At 39.7% G+C, this 23016-nt stretch overlaps 1 protein-coding gene across 2 annotated transcripts in view; it reads left to right on the forward strand.

Annotated features, from left to right (window-relative positions):
• The window catches only part of CDH13 (cadherin 13), a 1001991-nt gene that overhangs the window by 842815 nt on the left and 136160 nt on the right, over positions 1-23016 (forward strand). For both annotated transcript variants that reach the window (XM_072819439.1, XM_072819441.1), the window contains one exon: positions 12111-12251. In XM_072819439.1, the coding sequence (XP_072675540.1) occupies positions 12111-12251 (141 nt within the window). The remainder of the gene's footprint in view (positions 1-12110; positions 12252-23016) is intronic.

Raw genomic sequence — 23016 nt, forward strand, 5'->3', positions numbered from 1 at the left:
CGAAAGGCAGCAGAGGGGCCAGTCTGGGAGCTGCTGGAATAATTCATGTGACCAAGGGCCAGGCTGGAAGTCATGCAATGGCAGCAGTGATAGGGAAGTCCTCGCAAAGGGGTGGAACCGAAATCAGCAGCAGTTGCCCATCGCCCATCGGCTGTCTGAAGTGGGAAGCAGCGGGTACTGCTGAGGACAGCCAGTGTTGCCAGCTTGAGCTGTGGCTCCAGGAGGAAAGGCCATGCTGCAGGGGAAGATGAGGAGATCTGTTATTGGGCCATGGAGGCTGACGGAGGACATCCACATAGAGACATCTAGAAGATGGCTGGAAGAGGCTCTCCAGTGTCTTAAAGGGGGTACGTTTTTTTCTAGAAAGGGGGAAGAAAAGAAGAAAGTCACAGTCAGAGAGAACATTTAGCAAATAATTCTTCTTGTTTTTCATTTAAATTGTGTCATAAACAGGTAGGTTTAAGTAAAATATATAAGAGTATGTGTTGACCTGCCTTCAGCAAATATTCATTCGGACAGTGCTCATCAAAGTGTGGTCTTCAGATGAGCAGCATCAGCCTCACCTAGAAACTTCCCAGATATGCACATCCTTGACCTTAGCCTGGACCTCCTGAGTCATAAGCAGTAGCACTGGGCTGAAACATCTGTTGTAGTGTGCCCACCAGGGGATTCCGGTACAAGCAACTTCAAGAAGCACTGACTCAGACAATGTGTCTTTTTTTATTTTATTAAATTCAATTAACATATAATGTATTATTGGTTTCAGAGATAGTCAGTGATTCATCACTCTTATATAACACCCAGAGTTCATTACATCCTGTGCCCTCCTTAATGGCCATCACCCCGTTGCCCCATCCTCTCACTCCTCTCTCCTCCAGCAACCCTCAGTTTGTTTGCTATGATTAAGAGTCTCTTATGGTTTGTCTCCCTCTTTGATTTCATCCTGTTTTATTTTTCCCTCTCTTCCTTTTGATCCTCTGTTTTGTCTCTTAAATACCACATATGAGTGAGATCATATGATAATTGTCTTTCTCTGATTCACTTATTTCACTTGGCATAATACCCTCTAGTTCCATCCACATCATTGCAAATGGCAAGATTTAGTTTTTGATGGATCAGTAGCATTCCATTATATATATATGTAATATATATAATATAATTTATATCATATCTTTTTATCCATTCATCTGGGCTCTTTCCATAGTTTGGCTATTGTGGACATTGCTACTATGAGCATTGGGATGCAAGTGCCCCTTGAGATCACTATATTTGTATCTTTGGGGTAAATATCCAGTAGTGCCATTACTGGATCGAAGGGTAGTTCTGCATCAGCTTGCATTCCCTCGGACAATGTTTCTTAAGCACCTACTATTAGCAGGCATAATGTCTCCATGACTATTCAGGCCCAGAAGGATAGAAGAAAGAGGCTAATGCAGTAAACAGTGGATTGTGGAAATACATAAAAACCATAGAGAAAGGGCACTTTACATTTTATTTCACTTCATCTTCTAGGCGTCTGTACTTACTTATCTCAAATAGCTAAAACCAAGAAATTGTTGGGAATCTCTTGCCCTGTTTCCCCACCTGTGGGTCTCACTGTGAGCTTTAAAGGTGGGCCTGGACCAGATGATCTCCAAGGTACCTGTGAGAACCAACGGGGTCATCTCGTGACTTCACAAACCTTGACTCCAACCCTACCAATGATCCTGTCCTCTCTGGCTACCCCTGCGCTGCCGCCCAGGCTCTCGTTCCTCTCTGAATGCTCTCCCCTCATCCCCTCACACCCATCCTCTGAAGCTCAGCTCCAGCCTGCATGAACCCCAAGTCCCTGCAAAGCCACCACAGTCCTTCCTAGGTGGACCTTTCACACACGGACCTACCAAGGACACATTCCACACATCTACCTGATGCCTCAGGGAGCTGCTTGTACGTGTTTTTTCTGTGGTGAAGCTATGAGTTCTTTGAAGGTGGGGGTTCTACTTTATACTCTGTATTCCCACAGTGTCCTGACCAGAATCAGAATCAGCCTTCGTTGTTACTGAATGATGGAATTTAATGGCATTTAAGATCAAAAGCCTCCCATTTTCTCACACAGAAACTAAAACATCAAGACCCCATTTCTTTTCTTTTTTTAAAAAAAATTTTATTTGTTTATTCATGAGAGACAGATAGAGAGAGAGGCAGAGACACAGGAAGAGGGAGAAGCAGGCTCTGTGCAGGGAACCCAACATGGGACTCGATCCCGGGTCTCCAGGATCACGCCCTGGGCTGAAGGCAGCGCTAAACCGCTGAGCCACCAAGGCTGCCCCAAGACCCCATTTCTAATGTTGTAGTGGGATCTTCTTTTCTGCAGGAATGGGTCCTCAACAGTCCCACCCCATGTCTAGGTTAAGCAGCCCCTCCTCTGTGATACCACAGTATTCTTTTTACTCCCATTGCATTCTACTGAAATTATCTGGGGATTATTTTGTGCTCGATGTGGCCCTCTTTTCTTGTCACTACTATCTTGCACAATGTCTAATGCATAGTAGGTGCTCAGTAAATGTTTAGTAAAGTAAATAACCTCCATGTGGCCTTCCCAAGTACCCTGTGTTCTGACCCCCTTCTCATAGATTTTAATTGGCACACTTAGGATAATGCTTATCTCATCATACCTTACATACTTGATTTTTGTCTATTTATCTAGAATATGAATGCACCAAAAGCAGGGTCTGTATCCTAGCAGAGTTACTTGAACCTAGTAGACGCTGTATAAATGGTTCAGTGGAATCAACCTGAATATCAGATATTTGCCATCTTGGGTCTAAAGTGGGTGATTTTTCTAAGTATGCTATGAATTCCACTGGCCGTTTATTTCCTGTAACTCCTCAGTAACATCGGAAGATGTACACTGTTCCTGGAAATGTTTTATTTGATTTTGGTGTCCCTCAACCTGAAATCTATCACTTCGGTTATTCCAACTGCATATTTCTAGGAGGCAGTGTTTATTTCCCCCCCACTGCCTCCCCACCCTGCTGGCTTTGTCAGCAACCAGTAAATCTGAGGAAATGAGCTCTGCTGTCTCCTCACCCAGCAAACCCCGGCCAGGAGTGAAAACACAGCAGGTGACAGCCAAGAACATGAATGTTCACATTAGCGCTGGGGAGTGAGGTGCAGGGAGGCCTAAGGACAAACACAAGCCAATCAGACATGTGCTCCTGCTTGGGAAGATGGAAGTATGGCATTCTCTGTCTGCCTTGGGAATAAGGCACATTTTACATGGAAATGGATGTGCTTCCTGCTGGATTTATGGACTAACTATCCCCCGTGTTATGTGGCCAGAGTGAATAAATCAGACTCCAGACGGACAACAACTCGTTCTGCTTCAGATAATGTTTTCACCAATCTGTTTGCAATATTTATAGAGCAGGTGTCAGGTGTGGCTAACCTGGAGAAGAATGTGGTCCCTGAGCAGGTGCCACGTTGTAAGGAGTCTTACACTGCTCGGCCTGGGCAAAGCTGAGGAATAAATAGATAAATGAATTCCACTGCATCTTCACTGTAAACCTCATGTTAAGATTTCTCATCAACAATGCCTTAAATGTTAGATGACAGAGGGATTTATTGAAAAAGACAGACTTCCTTGACTCCTAAAGCACAATTGATAAGATAGAGCAGCTCTCATGGGCTCACAGTAACCGACTGCTTCCACAGTAGTCTCTCCTGGCCTGCAAGGCATGTGTTCCAAGACCCCCAGTGGGTGCCTGAAACCGTAGAGCGTGCAGAACCTGATAGGGACCATGTTTTTTCCTGTACATACATACCTATGATAGAGTTTAATTTATAAATTAGGCACAGTAAGAGATTAACAAAAATAATGAAATAACAGAACAGTTAAAATAATATAAGTCATGTAACTGTGTTCTCTCTCTCTCTCTCCCTCCCAAAATATCTTATTGTACTGTACTTATCCTTCTTCAGGCCATGATGCAAGATGATAAAAGGCCTCCTGATGAGAGGGGGGTGAGGGGAATTATGTAGACACTCAATGTGACATTGGGGTGCTTTTGACCTCCAGACACCATGATTTGATTCCCGACTGTGGTGGACCACAGGTAACAGAAACCACAAAAATCAAAACCGTGGATAAGGGAGGATCATTTATACCATACAATCAGTGATAGCTTGTTGGTAGTTCGAAATCAGCCACAGTAGGAGTGTATTTAAACCATCAAGATTGACAAACACTACAAACCAGGAGGATCTGTTGTTAAGCATTATAGATACACCACTCTAGTAATTCATTAGTTTAGAAAAACATATCTAGAATTGACTAATTATTGCATAACTCTGATGTACCAGGTACTGAATCAGTAGCTGGGAGATAAAACTCTAAACATGACAATGTCCCTGACCTCGTGGAGCTCAAATGGTCAGAGTTAAGACAGCCAATAAATAAGAAATCAATAAACAAGAATATTACAGACTGTGATAAGTGCTGAGGGGCAAAAACCGTATTGGTTATTTATTGCTGAATAACAAATTACCCCAAAATGTAATGACTTCAAACAGTAAGTATTTATTATCTCACAGCTTCTGTGTTCAGGAGTCTGGACATAGCTCAGCTGTGTCATTCACTTTATGGACTCTCATAAAACTGCAATCCATGTGTCTGCCCTCAATATGCAGTGTCATCAAAAGGTTTGACTGGGAAAGACCCAGTTCAGTGGTTGGTGGCAGCATCCAATGTCTTTGGACTGATCCTGGAGGCTACATGCAATTTCTTGCTACACCTTTAAAAGACTTTCCAAAGATTCTACTGCAGAGTAACAGCAGTCATCTATGGAGAACTTACATATGTGCCAGCCTCCGTGATTTGCACTTTATGTTACCTACTTTTATCCTCCCTTACACTAGAAGTATTATTACTCGCCTCATTTTACAGGTGGGAAAACTGAGTCAATAACAAGTTAAGTAACTTTACCGGATGACTCAGCCACTAAGTGGTAGAGATGCTTCCTAAATGCTATGCAGTAAGGTCCACTCTGTTCTGCAGTCAGGTCAATGCCTTCATGGAGCTTTAGTGCAGAGAATAATGACCAGGGGCAAATGAACAGGAATGAGGCTGAAGAAGTAGAGGTAGAAAAGTCAAAATTGAGAAAAAGCCGGGTATCATGGGAAGAAATCCAGTCTGGACAAAGTATAAGGAAGGATGTGGACAATGTTCAAGACCAGGCAACAGAACGATGGGGTGCTGTGTGGGTTAATGGCAAAACCTTTCTCCATGTAACATTAGTTTGTTGATTCCCCCCACAGCTCCCATTACACTTGTTATTAGTGATAAATGTTCCGTTAAATGCATCCTCGTATGGATGTCACTGGAGCTGTGTAAAACATCAAGGGTCCAGTGATTGATTATGTGCCATATTTAATAACATGGCTTGATTCTGTTTTTTTTTTTTTCAAGAGAAAATGTTTGGTTTTTAAATCAGTGTGATCAGTGAACCTGGCCTGTGTCTATGGAGATACACCCAAGGCTTTTTCTTGTAAATATGCCATCTTCTTTTTGTTCCTGGGCTATCTATTAAGTGGTAGCTACTAGATACCCAAGAGAAAGTAGCAGATGCAAAACAAAGTGTATGACTGCAGGATTCAAACCAAGAGAGCAGCTTGACTCTCTTCAATATGTCTTACAGATCAAATAGCTTAAAATAAAATCAGAGCAGCCAATTTAATTTCCCCGGTTTTGACACAGTGCATTTCTTGGTCAGAATAAAATCCTATCTCCTTGAGCTAGAGCTCCCCAAAGCATAAGCCATTCCCTGAGAATAAATGACTCTGGTTTGGAAATGCCACTGATATGCTCAGACCTCTGAGATATAATTTGGTTCAGGGAAACAGTAATATATCATCATTAACGGTAATGAAAGTAAATCGCCCACCTTGTTTGCTGCGTACTGGCTAGGTGGTGGGGTCAAAAGCATGGTCCTTGCCCTTGAAAACTTTGTCATCCACATAGAGAGATAGTAAATGAGCATTCAAAATAAAACCCAACAGGAAACATAGCCTTCATATTAGTCAGGGTAGGCTAAGCACTGCAATCCACTTCCCTTAAACCTGAAGAATGTTTTGTGTCTTGTTCACATCACAGTCTGAAGCAGGCCGGAAAAGTGGCTCTGCTCCACATAGTCATTTGGAGATCCAGGCTTCTTCCTTTCTGGGAAATGGAAAACATGAAGGACTAAATGGGAGATTTAGAGGTCATGCCAGTATCACTTCTGCCCGCATCCCATTGGCCAGAATCAGTCCCATAAGTTCATCTCACAGCCTTGCTGTATGCCCCGGAGTCAAAAGAAATATGGTTTGGTGAACAAGGAGCATTGGCTTCACTCCAGGTGCCTTTGGGTGCACGTGACGGAAACTGATTCTGGCTGGCTTCGGCACCAAAAGCTCTCCTGAGCAAACCCTGGAGTGTGTTGCAGGGAAGAGTAGGAGGTAGGAGGCAGTACAGTCCCGGATCTCAGCGGCACGGCTCCTTTCTGGTTAGAGCAGCACCTTCAGCCTAACTCAGCCTGAAAGACTCTTTCTATTGGAGTGACCACACCCATGTCCCCACTGAGACCTGAACCAGTTGAGAGAAATAAACACAAGATTATCAGGTGAAATCCTTGTCCTGAGATAGAGCAGCTTAGTCTTGAGAGGATAGTGGGGCTTCCAACCTTCTGTTCAGTTCACCCACCAAGTGACAGGACAGCTGGACAGCTGAAGGCCTCCTCTGCCAGAGGCAGGGTGCCTTCCTCATGAGCAGAGAGAAATATCAGGGTGGGAAGTTTCCTACCAAAGCACTCCAGAAAGCAAAATCCCTCTCCTGGGCCTGGGAGTAACGTGGAGAGAGGCAAATGGGTTTGCCCTGCCTTCTCTCTTCCTGGTACCCGACTGCACATTTTATTTGGTGCACATTTGATTTTGCACATTGTATTTCCAGAATCTGATTGTCCCAGCTATGATTAGGGAGTTATGTGTGGTTTGTCAACTAGTGCGAGGGAGACAGATATGACACATGGCCACCAAGGCCTGTTTCTCTACATCAATGATCCTTCCTAGAGAATGGGGCAGCGGTGGGCTGCTTAGAAGTCTTTTCCAACAGAGGAACAAAGGCAAGTGACTGCTGTGTGGTACAGAAATGAGCACATGTATGAATGCTTCAAGCAGGAGTGACTACAGGAGCTAGGGATTTATGGAAGACTTCCTGGAGAAGGCTCAGCTGGCAGGGGAAGTGGGTCAGAGGTGAGCAGAAGCTCTTCCCATTGCACAAGAGGGAGGGGATTCAGGCGACATTCTCTCTGAGTCTTTTACCTTGCAAAGGAGGCAGCTTTGACTGTCTGTTGTTTGGTTTTTGTTATAGGAGTCATTGAAAAGCAATACTGTTGATCACAGAAAAGAAATATCCCAAAATATGATAGGCCAGTGGACTTTTTATCTTAAGAGTTGCTTGTAAGGAAGAAAACTTGGAAACACCTCAATGAGTGGCCATGCAGTAGGGTGGCGGGTCCAGATAGTTGGCTCAAATACAGGTGTGAAAAAGAACAGACACACCCATAAGCCCGGGGACGGCCGTGATAGAGCAGAAAAACTTGCACAGCTGTGTGGATGGTATCATTTATTTAAACATGCGTGCGTTTAAAGTGTGTGCGTGTGCACACACGCATACGTGAGATGTGTACGAAAAGGAGACAACTAGTAATGATAGTTGCCTCTCAGAGATGAGGCTGGGGGAAGGTGGAGGACAGTCTTCACCTTCTGCTCTAGAAATGACAGTATTGTTTCTATCTTCCTTACAATAACTGGATATTTCTCCAATAATAAAAACATGTGTTAATAGCAGCCATAAGTTTGCCAGAAAATTGAGACTTTGGGAATATCTCATCCCAAACCATGTAATCTATGTCCTTAATTGTCTAATCGATTTTCTACTAGGTTAATCAATCTATTTCTCATTGCAGTCATAAAGTTTTATTTACTTCAGGAGACGGGAATTGGCTGGTTCATTTTTTAAAATTATTTATAAGATTTGTTAAATTACAAGAGAGTTAGGCCAATGCATCCTTCCTTTGAGCTATCATAAGAATTTGTACATGTCTCTTCTTAGCTCTGACTTTACTTTGTTGCTGTTATTTGAGACTATGTCTGTGCTTGACTCAAACTTCTCTCAGCTTCTTGAAGAAATGACCCTGTTTTCCATCCCTATATCCCCAGCACCCAGCACAATATTTAGACTAGATGTTTAATAACTTCCAGTTAAATGGACGTAAAAACTAATGAAGGAAAAATTAGAATAACTCTCTCTGGTCCAAAAAAAATATTTCTACAGAGGGGAAATGGAAAAAATAATGTATGCATGAGATGACTGGAATGCTGTTGTGAAGAGCCTATTGTGATACCGTAGGGTGATACAATGGCTCTCACACTTTCTTGCAAACAACCAGATAATTGATCACAGCATTAGTTGCAATATTAGTCAAAACTCCCTTGTTGCTACTCATGGATATTTAATTTAGATGTCTTAGGGAAAGAAGAAGTTTATTAGCTCCTAGAACCTACAAAATATGAGGGGGAAATTCTGCCCTCAAGGATCACTATTAAATGATTCGAATAAAGTTGAAAGAATTCTGTGTCTACCTCTGGGTGGTTCTGTGTTGTCTTCTTCCTCATGCTGACTTTCTCTGTATGCTTGCAAATGGCCACTACCAGCTCCAGATTTGTGTCCAACCACCTCCAAGTCCAACAGGAAGAGAACTCTTTTACCTAAGCATATTAAAAAAAGTATGTCCTGGAACTGAGTTTCAGTCCTGGGTAGCCTAACTTGGTTTACATGCTCATCATAAGATCATGGGAATGGGAGATCCTGATTGTCCAGGCCTGAGCCACATGACCATGTCTCCATCACAGATGGAGTCAACCCTACCTGAATTCCACCTATGCTGAGAGTGAGGAAGGGGTAAGGCCCCCAAAGGAATGATGGCACAGGTCCAAGGGGAAGAGGGAGTGGACACTGGGAAAGCAGAGCAGCAAGTGTCCACTACAGTTGTGTTTGAAGCTCTCCTGTGAGGTGTGTCCACAGTAAACTGCACTGCATGTTAGGGCAGGGCAATGCAGGGAGGGATTCACAGCCATGTTAGATAGTGATCCCAAAACAATGCTCAACCCCTAATGTGCTTCATGGGAGTCAACTGTTCTTTAGGGAGAAGCCATGCCCTAAACTAAATGTTATGGCAGGACTGATAGGAAAATTGGTCATGTCTTCTAGGTAAACAGTACTGAAATACAAATACAGGTCACTCATGAACAACACTGATTTGCACGGTGTGGATTATACATGGATTTCTTTCAGTAACTATAGTACAACACTAAGTATGCATCTTCTCTTCCTTATGACTCTCTTAATAACATTTTCTTTTTTCTAGCCTACTTTATGGTAAGAATACAGTATGTTATATGACATATAAAATATGTAATGATTATTTATGTTATCCGTAAGGCTTCCAATCAATAGGAGGCTATTGCTAGTTAGCTTTTTGGGGAGTCAAGTTACATGCATTTTCAACAGCATGGGAGTTGGGCACCCCTTACCCCTGCATTGTTCAATGGTCAACTATAAAGAACATTAAAATGTTTGCACTCTTTGACTTAGTTCTTGGAATCTATCATTCAAAAAATAAATAGTCAAAGTATATTGAAAGCTTCCAGAATAAAGATGTTCACCACAGTGTTATTTGAAATTGTCAAAAAATTTTAAATACTAGAAATAACCTAAAGTCCTAATAATAGAAGATGATGAAGTAAATTATAAGTTATGCATATGATTATATTTTATGCAACCGTTAAAATGATGTTAGGGAATAATATTGGTAAGTAACACTACATGGGGAAAATGACTATTGAGTTTCCCAAGATCCCATCAATATCAGAAAAACTCATATGATTTCTAATTTTTATGACTCAATACTTCCAGAATCATGTAATGTTTTATTAGAATAGTAGAAATATTGTACAAGAAATTAGACCTGCCTGATGGTTATATGTCCAGAGACGCTCAGGAAAGATTTTGAAAATGGAACCAATTTATTGGTTTCATACAGTCCAGCTGCAGAATTTATGGCAAATAGTAAATCCGATCCAACTTGTGGGTGATGATAAGCAGAAAGTCACTAATATTAAGCTGATGATTTTCCAGCTTTGGCTTGAGAGTAGATGGAACTGAACTGGGCACAGCCAGAATCACCTGGAGCTAGATGCAGCATTAAATTCTGTTTGTACTCAACAGTTGGAGAATTGTGTGACCTTCCATCCCCATGAAGCTCACAATACATACATGTATTAAATCATCATATGTACACCTTAAACTCACACAATATTATATGTTGACTATATTTCAATAGAGCTGGGGAGTGGAAAATATTGTGAAAAATCCTGTCCAAGGAGTGTATCAGCATCCTACTCCTTCTCTCAAATTTAAGAATTTAGAGCCTTCCAAACCATACAACATAACTCCTACTCCTTAAGTTAGTAGCTTAGTAGCTCTTAGTTAAGAAACAACCAATTAAAGATGCCCTAGGGAGACAACTACCCTTTAAAAATACTGGAAAGTTTTGGGGACAGCTAGCATTGAGCTATTAAAATTTACCATGTAAATTTTTGGCTTTAGAAGGAAATTCTAGATCCCCACTGTGTTTTTGTTTTTTGCTTCCCATGCTATTTATTAATTATTGGTTGGTATAAGCAATAGCCTTTGAAGCTGTCATACCGGCAGGACTATTTACAATGGGTAGGACCATTTATTTTTGTTATTGAAGGTGATTCAACTTGAACTCTGTGAGTGATTAAGAAAACACTCTAAAATGGTTTAAGTAAATAAGGAAAATTAATGCCATAATTAGCTAAAAAGTCCATAGGCAAGACTGACTTCAGGCATGGCATGATAAAGTGACCCAATGCAATCACTGGAAAACATTTCTTTTACTCCAGAGTTCAAGTCTAAGTTCTATCAGAAGATTGGCTTCATTCTCAGATGGACTTCCTCACCCCACCCTAACTGTGGTCATGGGATAGCTCCCAGGCCAAATGCTTCCAGGCTCTTACCACAGGGACACATAGCTTCCTTCTCCCAGATGTCAAACACAGGTCCTGAGCCTGGAAGCATCACCATGCCCCTGGAATGGCATACACTTACTTACTTTCTTCTTCCAATTAGGGCTTGTCCCAAAAATTGGCTGGGTAGAGGTTGGGGAATGGCAATCCAACCCAAACCACATCGGCAAAGAATAAGTGTTGGGCAGATCTCCGAAGGAAATGTGGAGTGCTGCCTTACCAGAAAAAGAATGGGGTGCTTTTGGCCAAGACAAGCAAATCCATCCCAAAAGACAATTTAAAGGCAGAAGTTGCTATTTATGAGTCTTGGGATCAAGACCATTTGGTTAGTTGTTTTGAATGTTTAAACATGGTAGCAGAATAGCTGTCAAAATATTCATGGATTAAAATGCATTTTCCAAATTTAATGTAATGTGAAAGACAAAATGACTACAAATAACATGAAAGAAATGACTCTAAACCTCAGTTGGGATTTTTTTTACCTGTAAAATGGGAACCATTAATGCACCCTAACACACTTGTTGGAAAGATTAGGTACAAAATCCAGTATCCAATGCCTGGCTATCAGGTTGTTCAGTAAATGTGAGTTCCTAGAGCTGCCATCTTTGTCCCAATGTCATCATCATCCTTGACCTCCAATATAGATCAGTTTCATGAGATCACTGTGAAATGACGTAAATGGGTGTATACATCAAACATTCATTGTATGCCCAAAGCCTGAAACAGTCCGGAATGTACTGAATGCCCCTTTAAATAAGGACAGAAAATAGATTCCATCCCAACAACTGCGGCCAGTCTATGAATCGTGACAGTCTTGTATTGGAGAGATTCCAAAGGCACAGTTATGCAAAACAGGTGCAAGCTCTGTGGGTGTGAGATTCCTGCCCTAATGGAGGAGGGCATGGAGCAGCCCTCGTGACACCTATCCCAGGTGGCAGCCCAAACCTAAATCCCATCTTGTCTGTTGTGTTTTTGCTGTACAGACTCTGGAAAACCCCAAGTATGAGTTGATCATCGAGGCTCAAGACATGGCTGGACTGGATGTTGGATTAACAGGCACAGCCACAGCGACAATCATGATCGATGACAAAAATGATCACTCTCCGAAATTCACCAAGAAAGAGGTAAACGCCCACCGCCCACCACCTCTGCTGGTCACAGCTCTGATTGCTGATCAGCATTAATTCCATGTACTGCAGTCCCTGCTAGCTCCCAGTTTGCAAAACAAAACACTCCTTGTGGGAGAGGGGCTGTTGTTTTGCTCTTTCATATTTTTTCATGTTTGTATCTTTTGTGTGTATGTAAAGCTGAAAAGAGCATTGTGAGAACAAAAGCACTGAATCTTGTTAAAGTCCATAAGAAAATAACTTTTAATGCCAAAGTGCCATTTTCATAGTTTTATGGGTGTTATTTAGCGCTGAGTTATATGAGTCCCATTGTGATTTTAGCATAACAATAAGTATTTTTTTCAGCAAGTACAGATTGAGAGGCCAGACGGAACAGCAGTGAGAAGGTAAAGCAGATTTTCTCGGCAATAACAAGGTGGCCCAGGAGCTTATAAATAACAACCAAGTTAGCTTGTCCGGAAGAACCATTATTTATTCTTGGCTCTTGTGCTTTTAGGATTATGGATCATGTTTGCTGGTCCCCATTTATTCCAATGGAGCAATGTTTTGGAATGGGCTGAGTACACAAAATTACATTCAGTTTCTGAATTTGTATCCAAACTAGGAAGTTATTTGCACCATGCATCTGATGGAAATATGCTAATGCCATGGTTTCTTTGTGACGTCCCTGCCAGAGCTAAGGATTTGACACCCCTCTTACTGACCAAGAGCATAGAGTCAGTAAAGATAGCCTTTGTTATTGGCTGAGCCTTTGCTGTGCATCCAACAACAACGGGGCACTCCACTTTTGATTCGTTGCCTCATTTGACTGCATGAGGTTGGTTTCATTAACCACTTTTTACCAGTAAGGGAGCTATTTTCAGCTCAAAGAATCTGGATAACTGCTCCAAGGTCATGGAAAGAATAAGCGACAGAAATGGGATATGAACACAGCTACCAGTGAGCCATGCCATTAACTGCAGTGTTGTGCTTCCTTATCTATGGTTGATGTTTTCTACCCTCCTTCCCTAACATTCAGAAAAAAGCCTATGTCTGGATTTGCAGTTGCCCCACCCCTCTGTCAAGAGTCCCAGGGCTACTCCAGATGGCTCAAGAGAGGTGGGCACTCTGGCTCCCCAGTGCCCTCTCCATCCAAGCAGCCCTGCCTGTGTGACTCATCCAGGGTCAGAAACCCACCCCCTTTCCCAGGGAGCTCTTGGGCACTCAGGATTCCAACCTCAACATGGCAGAGGCCAAAGTAGCTGATATGGCCTCATTCTTTTGTTTTCCATGACACATTCCTATGACTGCTAAAACAGATTTTTCACTATTCCCGGGTTGCCCAAATTGGTATCCAAAAAACTAGTTCCACAAGTTACATGATTGTGGGGCAAGGGAAGACTTCAGGGTCAGCTAGATGGGGGAACACTGAGTTGAATAGCAAAAAGATTTCTTTTGGTGAAGCACTTCTAGAAGCCTTTCAAATGCTTGGCTTCTCTAAGAGGGGCAGGTATAGTCTATAGGGTTTTTTAGACATCTTTGGCCCTGGGAATAACTTTTCCTGGGTCATCTCATCATGGCTCACTGAACTGGTGTCCCATGGGATATTCACTGGGGATACTGGTTTACCTACAAAATTTCTATTTCCAAAGCTATTTCCAAAAAAGTGCTAAAGGGTATATTCAATATAGACATAGTAATGAAAATTAAAATTGCATAACCCCAATATAAAATAAGAAGACATATCAATGTTACCAGGCGTGTGGGACTAATTAGTTACTTCAGTGCAGCTCTATCTAGCTTCTGTGACTCAGGAAAAAATAAGTGTGTACCTAGTCACAAACCAAATACCATGAGTGAGAGATTTGTATTGTTGTTAATACCACTGACTTCAAGGAAAAACTTAACATCGATCTGAAGTGAAGAGTAAGAGGCACTGAGTAGCGTCATGGAAAATGTATTCACCTGTGGGTATTGGCAAAGGCACAGAACTTCTCTTCAAATGGACATTGGACAGAAGACTTGAGATTCCCACAGGGCAAAAGTGATGTCTTAGCTCATACAGAGATATAAGAAATAAAACTAGAGGAATACATCAAACTCTCCCTCTTGGATATTAGATGTCCCAAAATGGTCTTTGTCCAATGATGGACAAATTAAATTCACAGTTAGATTTTCTATCATATTCCTAAAAGACTGATTTCTTTGTTGTTGAAAAGGGATTCATACATTTTGGATGCCAGAATTGCCAGAGGTAGTATATAACACAGAGGGCAAGAGATGGCTCTAGAACCAGAACTGGATTCAAATCCCATCATGGATATGAGAATATTAATCATCTATATTATGATTTATTCACCTATTGATGGGGCTGACAATAAAACCTACCTCATTAGGTTCTTAGGAACATGAAATGAGCTGGTGATGAAAAGCATTTAGATAGTGCTGGTCACCAACTGTTCTCTAGTGTGTTGGTAATGAGAACAGTGGGGTTGAGGAAGGTGATGATTTGGACAGTGGTGGGATGAAAGCAGTGATGAAGAAGATGGTGGTGAGCAAGATGGTGGTGCTGAGCAAGATGATGATATGATGATGATAATATTTCTAAAATTAAAAGGTCAACTGACATTCTTAATCCAAAGGGGCATCTCTTCCCCATGTTGAAAGGCTGCTGTTTTCCTCTAATGTGATCTATGAACCTGATTAATTAAGCACTTTGAAATCAATGGTTAAGAACCTAGAGTTCAAGGGGAGAAGAAATTCTGGAGGAGAGATAGCAGAATCAGTAAAATGCATCACTATGAACAGAAGCAAAACAGGCCAAGACACATCTGCTAAGGAGGGATGGAGAACACCCGAAGAGAACTCAGCCCAGTGCAGTGGTCTCTGGGATGTGGAAAAGATAGGACAATAGGATACACGAGGAACAGAGAGGAAACATGTCACTTAGGATCTTGAAGCTGAAATAGTGTTTAGAGATGAAAGTCAAGGTTTAATCATTCCAGGATGGAAATAGTAGTCGTTTTGATTTGAGGATGTTTAGAAAAATTATCCAAGAAGATGTTGTCTTATATAAGTTTCTATATCTATATTAGAACATTTCTTTAGAAGTTCATAGGAATGTATGGTTGTTTTGTTGGTTTGTTTGTTTTCATTCTTTTTGACGTGGTCTTCCGTCTGTAAAGATATTAATTTTGCTATCTGTTTGAAAGAAGTTATATGTGACCACAAATAACAGAGTCTGGAAATAACACTGTGTTAAATGAGGTAGAGGTATGGTTTCTTTCACATAAAAGTGTGTAGGTAGACAGTCCCCAGACCAGTGTGTGAAGTCATGACATCCTCATGGCTTCCCAGATTCCTCTTATCTTTCTTCTCTACCTTCTCTGAGGATGGCTCCTAGTACAATAGGGTCACTGCAGCACCAGCCATTATGTCCATATAATAGGAAGAAAGAAAAAGGAAATGAGAAGGGCAAAGAAGGACCTGCCACCTAAGTAAATGTCATTTGAAGAGCTTCCTCAGAAACCCACACGACTTTTGCTTGCATCTCTTTAGCCTCCCTTATCTGTAAGGGAGCCTGAGAACTCCATCTTTAGTTGGCATGTTGCTGCTGTGGACAGTATAGGAGTTGTTACTGAGGAAGGAGATAATTTAAAGGTTATTTTTTAAAGTAATTTCTCAATGCAAAGTCAGCTCATCTGTTTTTTCCATTGTGTTTATTTACATGGACTATAAGCTTGCTGAAGGGCAAGGCCCCATCTCTCTTATTTTTGGTCATGGTCCTAGGAAGCACTCAATAATTCAGGATTTGCTAAAAATGCTTCCTGAAGATAATCTTAACATTAAAACTGTGTCACTGGATATGATAGCCAAAGTCATACTTAAACTTATTGTTGATATATGAAATCAATTTTTAATCATTGACTTTCATGAAATTTGTATTTGAAGCTCTTATCTCCCTGTAGAGAGTCATATGTGAGCTTTCCTAATAGATTTTACATAATGATTCAACTAAATGTTAGTTTCAGACTTTGAGTTTTTCTTCATTTTTCTAATTAATATTAATATTAATTAATTAATATTAACATTCAGGTTTTACGTTAATACTCAGGTTTTACGTTAATATTCAGGTTTTACGTTAATATGGTGATTGGTGATTTAAACTTAATAACTTAGGATATTTTTTTTTTTGGCTATTTGATGAATTCTAAGGGAACTTTTGCTATGTTTGAAGTATCACATTACAACATTTGTAATAAAAATGGCATAATACTTAAAGGTCCTGTCCTCCAGCTGGCAGATGAGAGATGAGTAAACACTGTGGTTTTAGAGGGGTGAAGGTAAATGGCACGAGCATGTAGCCAGGAAGCTGAAACTGAGCCATGGGCAGATGCTTGCATGGGTTATCAAGTGAGTGTGGAGGGCCAGTCTTCAATCCCTAAAAACCAGTGTTGGATCTTCAGAAATTTTGATGCCTTGGGAATCTTATTTTTCTTTGGACTCTTTAATACAAATATTTTCTTAATTAACTGGCTAATTCACCCTGTAATGCCTTTACTTTTACATGTTTGACATCAAACTCTGTTGTCTCTAATAATTATGTAATATCACTTCTAGAAACAGAACAAAAAGCCTAGGCCTTCCCCTGGTAGTGTTGATAGAAACTTGCTCTGTATTATTGAGATTTTAGAAACATATTTTTTTCACCTTCACAACAGATTTCATCATGGAAAACTCATGTAAATTTTGAAGTGTTAAATTTGAGAAAATATCAGGTTTCTCATTAAAGTGTGTATACAGGGATCCCTGGGTGGCGCAGCGGTTTGGCGCCTGCCTTTGGCCCAGGGCGCGATCCTGGAGACCCAGGATCAAATCCCACATCGGGCTCCCAGTGCATGGAGCCTGCTTCTCCCTCTGCCTGTGTCTCTGCCTCTCTCTCTCTCTCTCTGTGACTATCATGAATAAATAAATAAAATCTTTAAAAAAAAAATAAATAAATAAAAAATAAAGTGTGTATACATACGCACACATAATTATATACAATATATGTAGCTATGCAATTTCAAATGCTCTTGTGTAAACTGATGACACTTGTTAATCATGTCATCCACGGGGGTCATTCATATCCTTATTCTAAGGGCATATTAAGAGTTTTATACTACCTTTATTAGTGTTGACATGGCAGGTAAAATCACAAGAAATGTAAGTCTTTTACCAATGTGTCCATCATGATTCAATCCTCTTCATTAGTTGGCTTATCAGGCAATCAAGGAGCTATTTTCTTTCTTGTGCTAGAAATTTACTTTTTCTGGAGCACCTGAGTGGTTCAGTCAGTTAAGTGCCTGCCTTCAGCTCAGGTCATGATGCCAGTATCCTGGGATCGAGCACCATGTTGGGCTCCCTGCTCAGCGAGGAGTCTACTTATCCCTCCCTCTGCTCTTGTGCTCTTGCTCATTCTCTCTCTCTCTCTCTCAAATAAATAAATAAAATCTTTCTTTAAAAATTTACTTTTTCCTCTTAATGAACAATCTAATGCCAAATGATGTCAGGATAACATCTATTTATTTCATTCCTTAACTTTGCCACTTCTGCTTCACATTCCATTAAGTATTTTTAATAACTTTTTTGAGATATAATTCATGTACCATAAAGTTCACCCTTTTATAATGTAAAATCATCGTTTTTTAGTAGACTTACAAAGTTGTGCAGCCATCACCACTATCTAATTCCAGAACACTCAGTCACCCCAAAGAAACCTCATGCCCATTAGCAGTCATTCCCTGTTCACATTTCCCCACAACCCCTAGGAACTACTCATCTTCCTTGTATTTTTATGGACTTGCTTATACTGGACATTTCATATAAATGGAGTCATGCAATATGTGGCCTTTTGTGAGTTGCTCCTTTCACCTATGTTTTCAGGCTTCCTCCATATTGTACCATGTATCAAAACATCATTCCTTTTTATGGCTGAATAATATTCTATGGATTTACAATATTTTGTTTATCCATTCATCCACTGACGGACATTTGGTCTGCTTCCATTTTTTTGGCCGTTGTGAATAATTCTGCTATGAACATTCACTAAATTTTTATCTGAACTCTGTCTCAATTCCCTAATATTGAGCAATATCCCCTACAATATTGCTACAAATTAGGAGTTTATAATTGCTTACTTATTTTAACAAAATATTCCAAAATTTCTTTCTAAATTGCAAGTTACTCAAGTTTTATGGCCTTTTTAAAAGTTAACATATAATTTTATACAAAAAAAGTACACAACTACTGAGTGATTTTATGATCCAAGAGTTAAACATGAAATCCAAATCAAGAAATAGAACATGATCAGCAGCTCAGAAACCTCTAAAACCCCTCTCAGTCACCACTGCCTAAGTGTGTGTTGCTTAATTCCACATACTTGGAATTTATTTTTTTTAAAAGATTTTATTTATTTATTCATGAGAGACACAGAGAGAGAGAGGCAGAGACACAGGCACAGGGAGAAGCAAGCTCCACGCAGGGAGCCTGACATGGGACTCGATCTGGGTACTGCGGGATCACACCCTGGGCTGAAGTCGGCGCTAAACCGCTGGGCACCGGGGCTGTGGAATTTATTGACATCTAGTTTAATTCCACTGTAGTTGGAGAACATACTGATATGGTTATAGTCCTTTGCTATTTATTAAGACTTGTTTTACAACCCAGAATATCATCGGTTTTGATAAATAGCCCACATGCACATGAAAACATTGTGAAATCTACAGTTAACGTTTTTGTTCAAATCCTCTGCATATTTTGTTAATCTTTTATTCTATCAGTTACTGAAAGAGTAAATATTATATCTATGATTGTAGCTATATTTATTTTTCCTGTTAGTTGTATCAAATTTTCCTTTGACTATTTGAAGCTATTATTAAGTGCATACAAATTTAAAATTGTTCTCTCTTCCTGATGTTTTGATTTTTTGTTATTACAAAACTTACTCTCTACTTATGGAAATGTTTTTTGCTTTAACATTTACCTCATCTATAGCTTTCTTAAGGTTAGTGTCATTATGCTCTATTTTTTCCATCCTTTCTTCTCTCAAGTTTTCTGTAATCTTATGTTAAAGTGCATAACTTTTTTAAAAATAAAGATTTTATTTATTTATTTATTTATTTATTTATTTATTTATTTATTTATGAGAGACACAGAGAGAGAGAGGCAGAGACATAGACAAAGGGAGAAGCAGGCTCTTCACAGGGAACCCAGTGTGAGACTCGATCCCCGGATCTCAGATCACACCCTGAGTGGAAGGCAGATGCTCAAAAGCTGAGCCACCCAAGTATCCCTTAAAGTGCATTTCTTATAAGCAATGTCTATTTGGGTTTTTATTTTATTTTATCAGTTCTGATAATCCTAGTCTTTTTACTTGGATTATTTTTTCAATTTACATGTAATGACAAGACCATATATTTGCATTGAAATCTACTAATCCTAATATTTATTTCCTATCTGAGCACCTTCATATATAGTTCTTCTCTCGTTTCTCACCTCTTTCTTAATTAATCCAGCACTTTTTATCATTTCATATTCTGCTATAACTTATTACACTGCATTTTCATATTCGTGTACTAATTTCTGAGAAATTGAAATATACATCCTTGGCTTACAGAACCTAATATAAATTAGCATTTTAACCACTTCCTGGATTCTCCAAGGACCTCAGAATGTTTGAACTCCCTTTATCCCACTCCTATCTTTTAAGATATTATTGTCATGTTTGAATTCTATACATATTATACAATTTACAAAAATATTATTTATTTAATAAATATCCACTTATTTACCCTTTGTATTATTACTTGTTCCTTCATGTTTCTGTGTTTCCACATGGGATAATTTTCCTTCTGATTAAAGAATTCCCTTTTATTTTAAAAATAGTGTAGGTCTATTGCTGGAAAATTCTCTCATATATTATTATCACCTTTTTTACCTGAATTTTTTATATTTATTTTCACTGGATGCAGAACCTCAGTTGATAATTATTTTCTTGTAACACGTTAAGGGGGCTGTTTCATTGACTTCTAACATCAGCTGATGTTTGGGGTCAGCTTTCAGGATTACTATCTTCTCCAATGACAGAAATGTAGCTCTTTCTTCAGCTGCTTTTCATAACATTTCTCTGCCTTTTCTTTTCAACAGTTTTACCATGGCATGCTGAGGTATGGTTTAACTTGTATTTCTCATACTTGTTCTCTAAGCATTTCACTTCATAACATAACTTCAAATATTTCTTTTGACCCATTTTTTCTCCTTTTTCTTAGACTCTAATTACATATATATATTCTATGCTTCTGTTGACTTGTTTTCCAGTTCACCAATTCTCTCTTCTGCTGTGTCAAATTTTTTATACCCATCCATCAAGTTCTTAATTCCACCTATTGTACTTTAAATATAATTTCTATGAATTTATTTTATAGAGTAATATTCTCTGCTGCAATTTTCCAGTTTGTCTATTTTTTTAAATATTTTACTCAGAGTTACTTTAAATTCAATGTCTGATAACCAGTATCAAGATCACTTCTAAGTCTATTTCTATTTTCAGTATTTTTCACTTGATTTTTTGGACCATGTGTCATAGTCTCTTGGCCTGCCTAGAATTTATTTTTAATGCAATTATGAAGAACGTATGTGAAAAAATTTTAAAGTAATTTGGAATTCTTGTGTTATATTCCTCCAGAAAGGATTTACTTTTACTTCCTGAAACCAATAAGAGTAGAAAAAGATGACTTTCAGTAAGTCTAGGGTTGCGTTGGTTTATTGTTGAGTTTGCCTTTTATGAGGGCTAATCTACTTCCTGGGTTCCCTTAGTCCTCAGAGGCAGCCTTTCTGGGGTCCTCACTGAAAGTCTGGTATGTTTACAAGGGCTCCTCTACCTCAGAGACCTTGAATTTCAATGGTCTTCTCAAAAGATTGCTGAAAGCTCTGCTTGGCTTCCTGGCAGCTTAGCCAGTACTTCTGGTTCAGATCCTTAACTTATTGTCCCTGTGCCACTACAATTAAGAAAATGCCTTTGGGTAAAAACCCCATAGGATATCAGCCTCACTTCAGTGAGCTTCCTTCTCTGCACAAATCTGGACTCTCAAGTTCTGGCTGCCTGGATAGTTCTCCAGTGCTTTTAAATAGGTAGGAGTTTTTGTGTTATATCCATATTCTCAAGTTATTCTAGAGTTCAGGGTCGGTCTAGGAGTACTTTGCACCAATTACCATCAACAAGGAAAAAATCTAGATCAGCTTTTTAATCTGGAGCATCAGGGAAAAGCAGTAGATGTAAATATGAAATTCATTGTGGCACAAAACATCCTCATATCTTCTTAAAAATATGGATTAAAGAACTATAATGAAATAGTTTCTCAGTACCCATATCTTCTCTTACTGCTGGCTTCAAAATCAACTCATGTCAGTGAAAAGTTTAAAATGTTTATGTCACCTATTGGTAACCAAGAAGTGACTCCAATTGCAAGAAAGTTGAGCTACATCACTAGTGGCAAGCTTCCCTTTGTGAGTCCCTCACTCTTGAGTTGACATAAATATCTGGAATTTCCTTAACTCTTGGAGCTTCATTTATTTGTGGTTGTTTGGTGGTTAGGAAATACCTTTTTGTGCCTTCTTTTACCAAAAGTCTATTTAAAGCGAATAGATTTATCCACTCCTCCAGGGTTCCGTGCAATATAGTGACTAGTGAGTGCTTTAAACGAGACTCTCCTCCTCTAAGAGTTTACTTCCTGTAGGAGACCCCTTTAAATCCAGACGTGCCTGTGTCTAAACGCTGACCATGTAATTACACATTCTGCTTGCTCAATAGAGATTAATCCAGAAAGCCAACCACATATTGCTTAGAAGATCAAACCCATTTCAATTACCTGATTACCTGACTTGAGTAGCTTTTCTGGAGGGTGGAGTCTAAGACATTTTAACAACCAGATAAATCTTTAAAGGTGATTAAATCTTATTCCAAATAGTCCATCCTCCCTCTTCCTATGAAGCTTTTTATAGCTATCATAATGAAATATAGGAGACTTTCTCTGGCAATACTGTGAAATCACCTATCTGACAGTTTTCTAAGTATCTGAAGTTTTAAATAAAACCGAACATACACCATTGGGATTTTCATCCCATGCTTTGTGTAGTGATGTGGGGAATCCCAACATGTATGGAAATAGAATATTTGGAGAAAAGAGAACAGAGTAATTTCAGTGCACAGGTACCACTGACTTCCAACTATGCAAATAGTAACATCACTTCTGACTATATCTGTTCCTGGTCCATCTTCATCTGGGCCAACACAAGGTGGCAAGGCCCAAGGACTCTGGGAACTCCATCTACGGCAAATTGCATTCCCAACATCCCATCACATAATTAACTAGGGGTTAGCTGCAAAGCAGCCAATACCCATGTCCTCCATTTATCTTCACTGAGAAAGGGTGAGTTCATTGCTTTCTTCTCCTGCACAAAGGTCATAGAAAAACATGAAATCATCAGCTGAATCTCCTAGTGTTCAAATTTCAAAAGTACTTGCAACAGCAGGTCTACAGCTGGATTTCTTGACTAAAAGAGAGTAAAGGGAAGCATTTGTACAAATATAAGTGTGCTCTATAAATAGAAGCCATCATCCAAATAGGAGACTTCCAGCTAAGGAAAAGAGTGGTGTGTGCTTTCCTGAATTTAATTGTTCATAGACAGCAGGGTGAGAAATCTTGCATTGTTGAAAATGCCTGTGCCAATTAGAAACTATACG

Source organism: Canis lupus, chromosome 3 (genome assembly GCF_048164855.1).
Source record: "Canis lupus baileyi chromosome 3, mCanLup2.hap1, whole genome shotgun sequence".
In the NCBI taxonomy this organism is placed as follows: domain Eukaryota; kingdom Metazoa; phylum Chordata; class Mammalia; order Carnivora; family Canidae; genus Canis; species Canis lupus.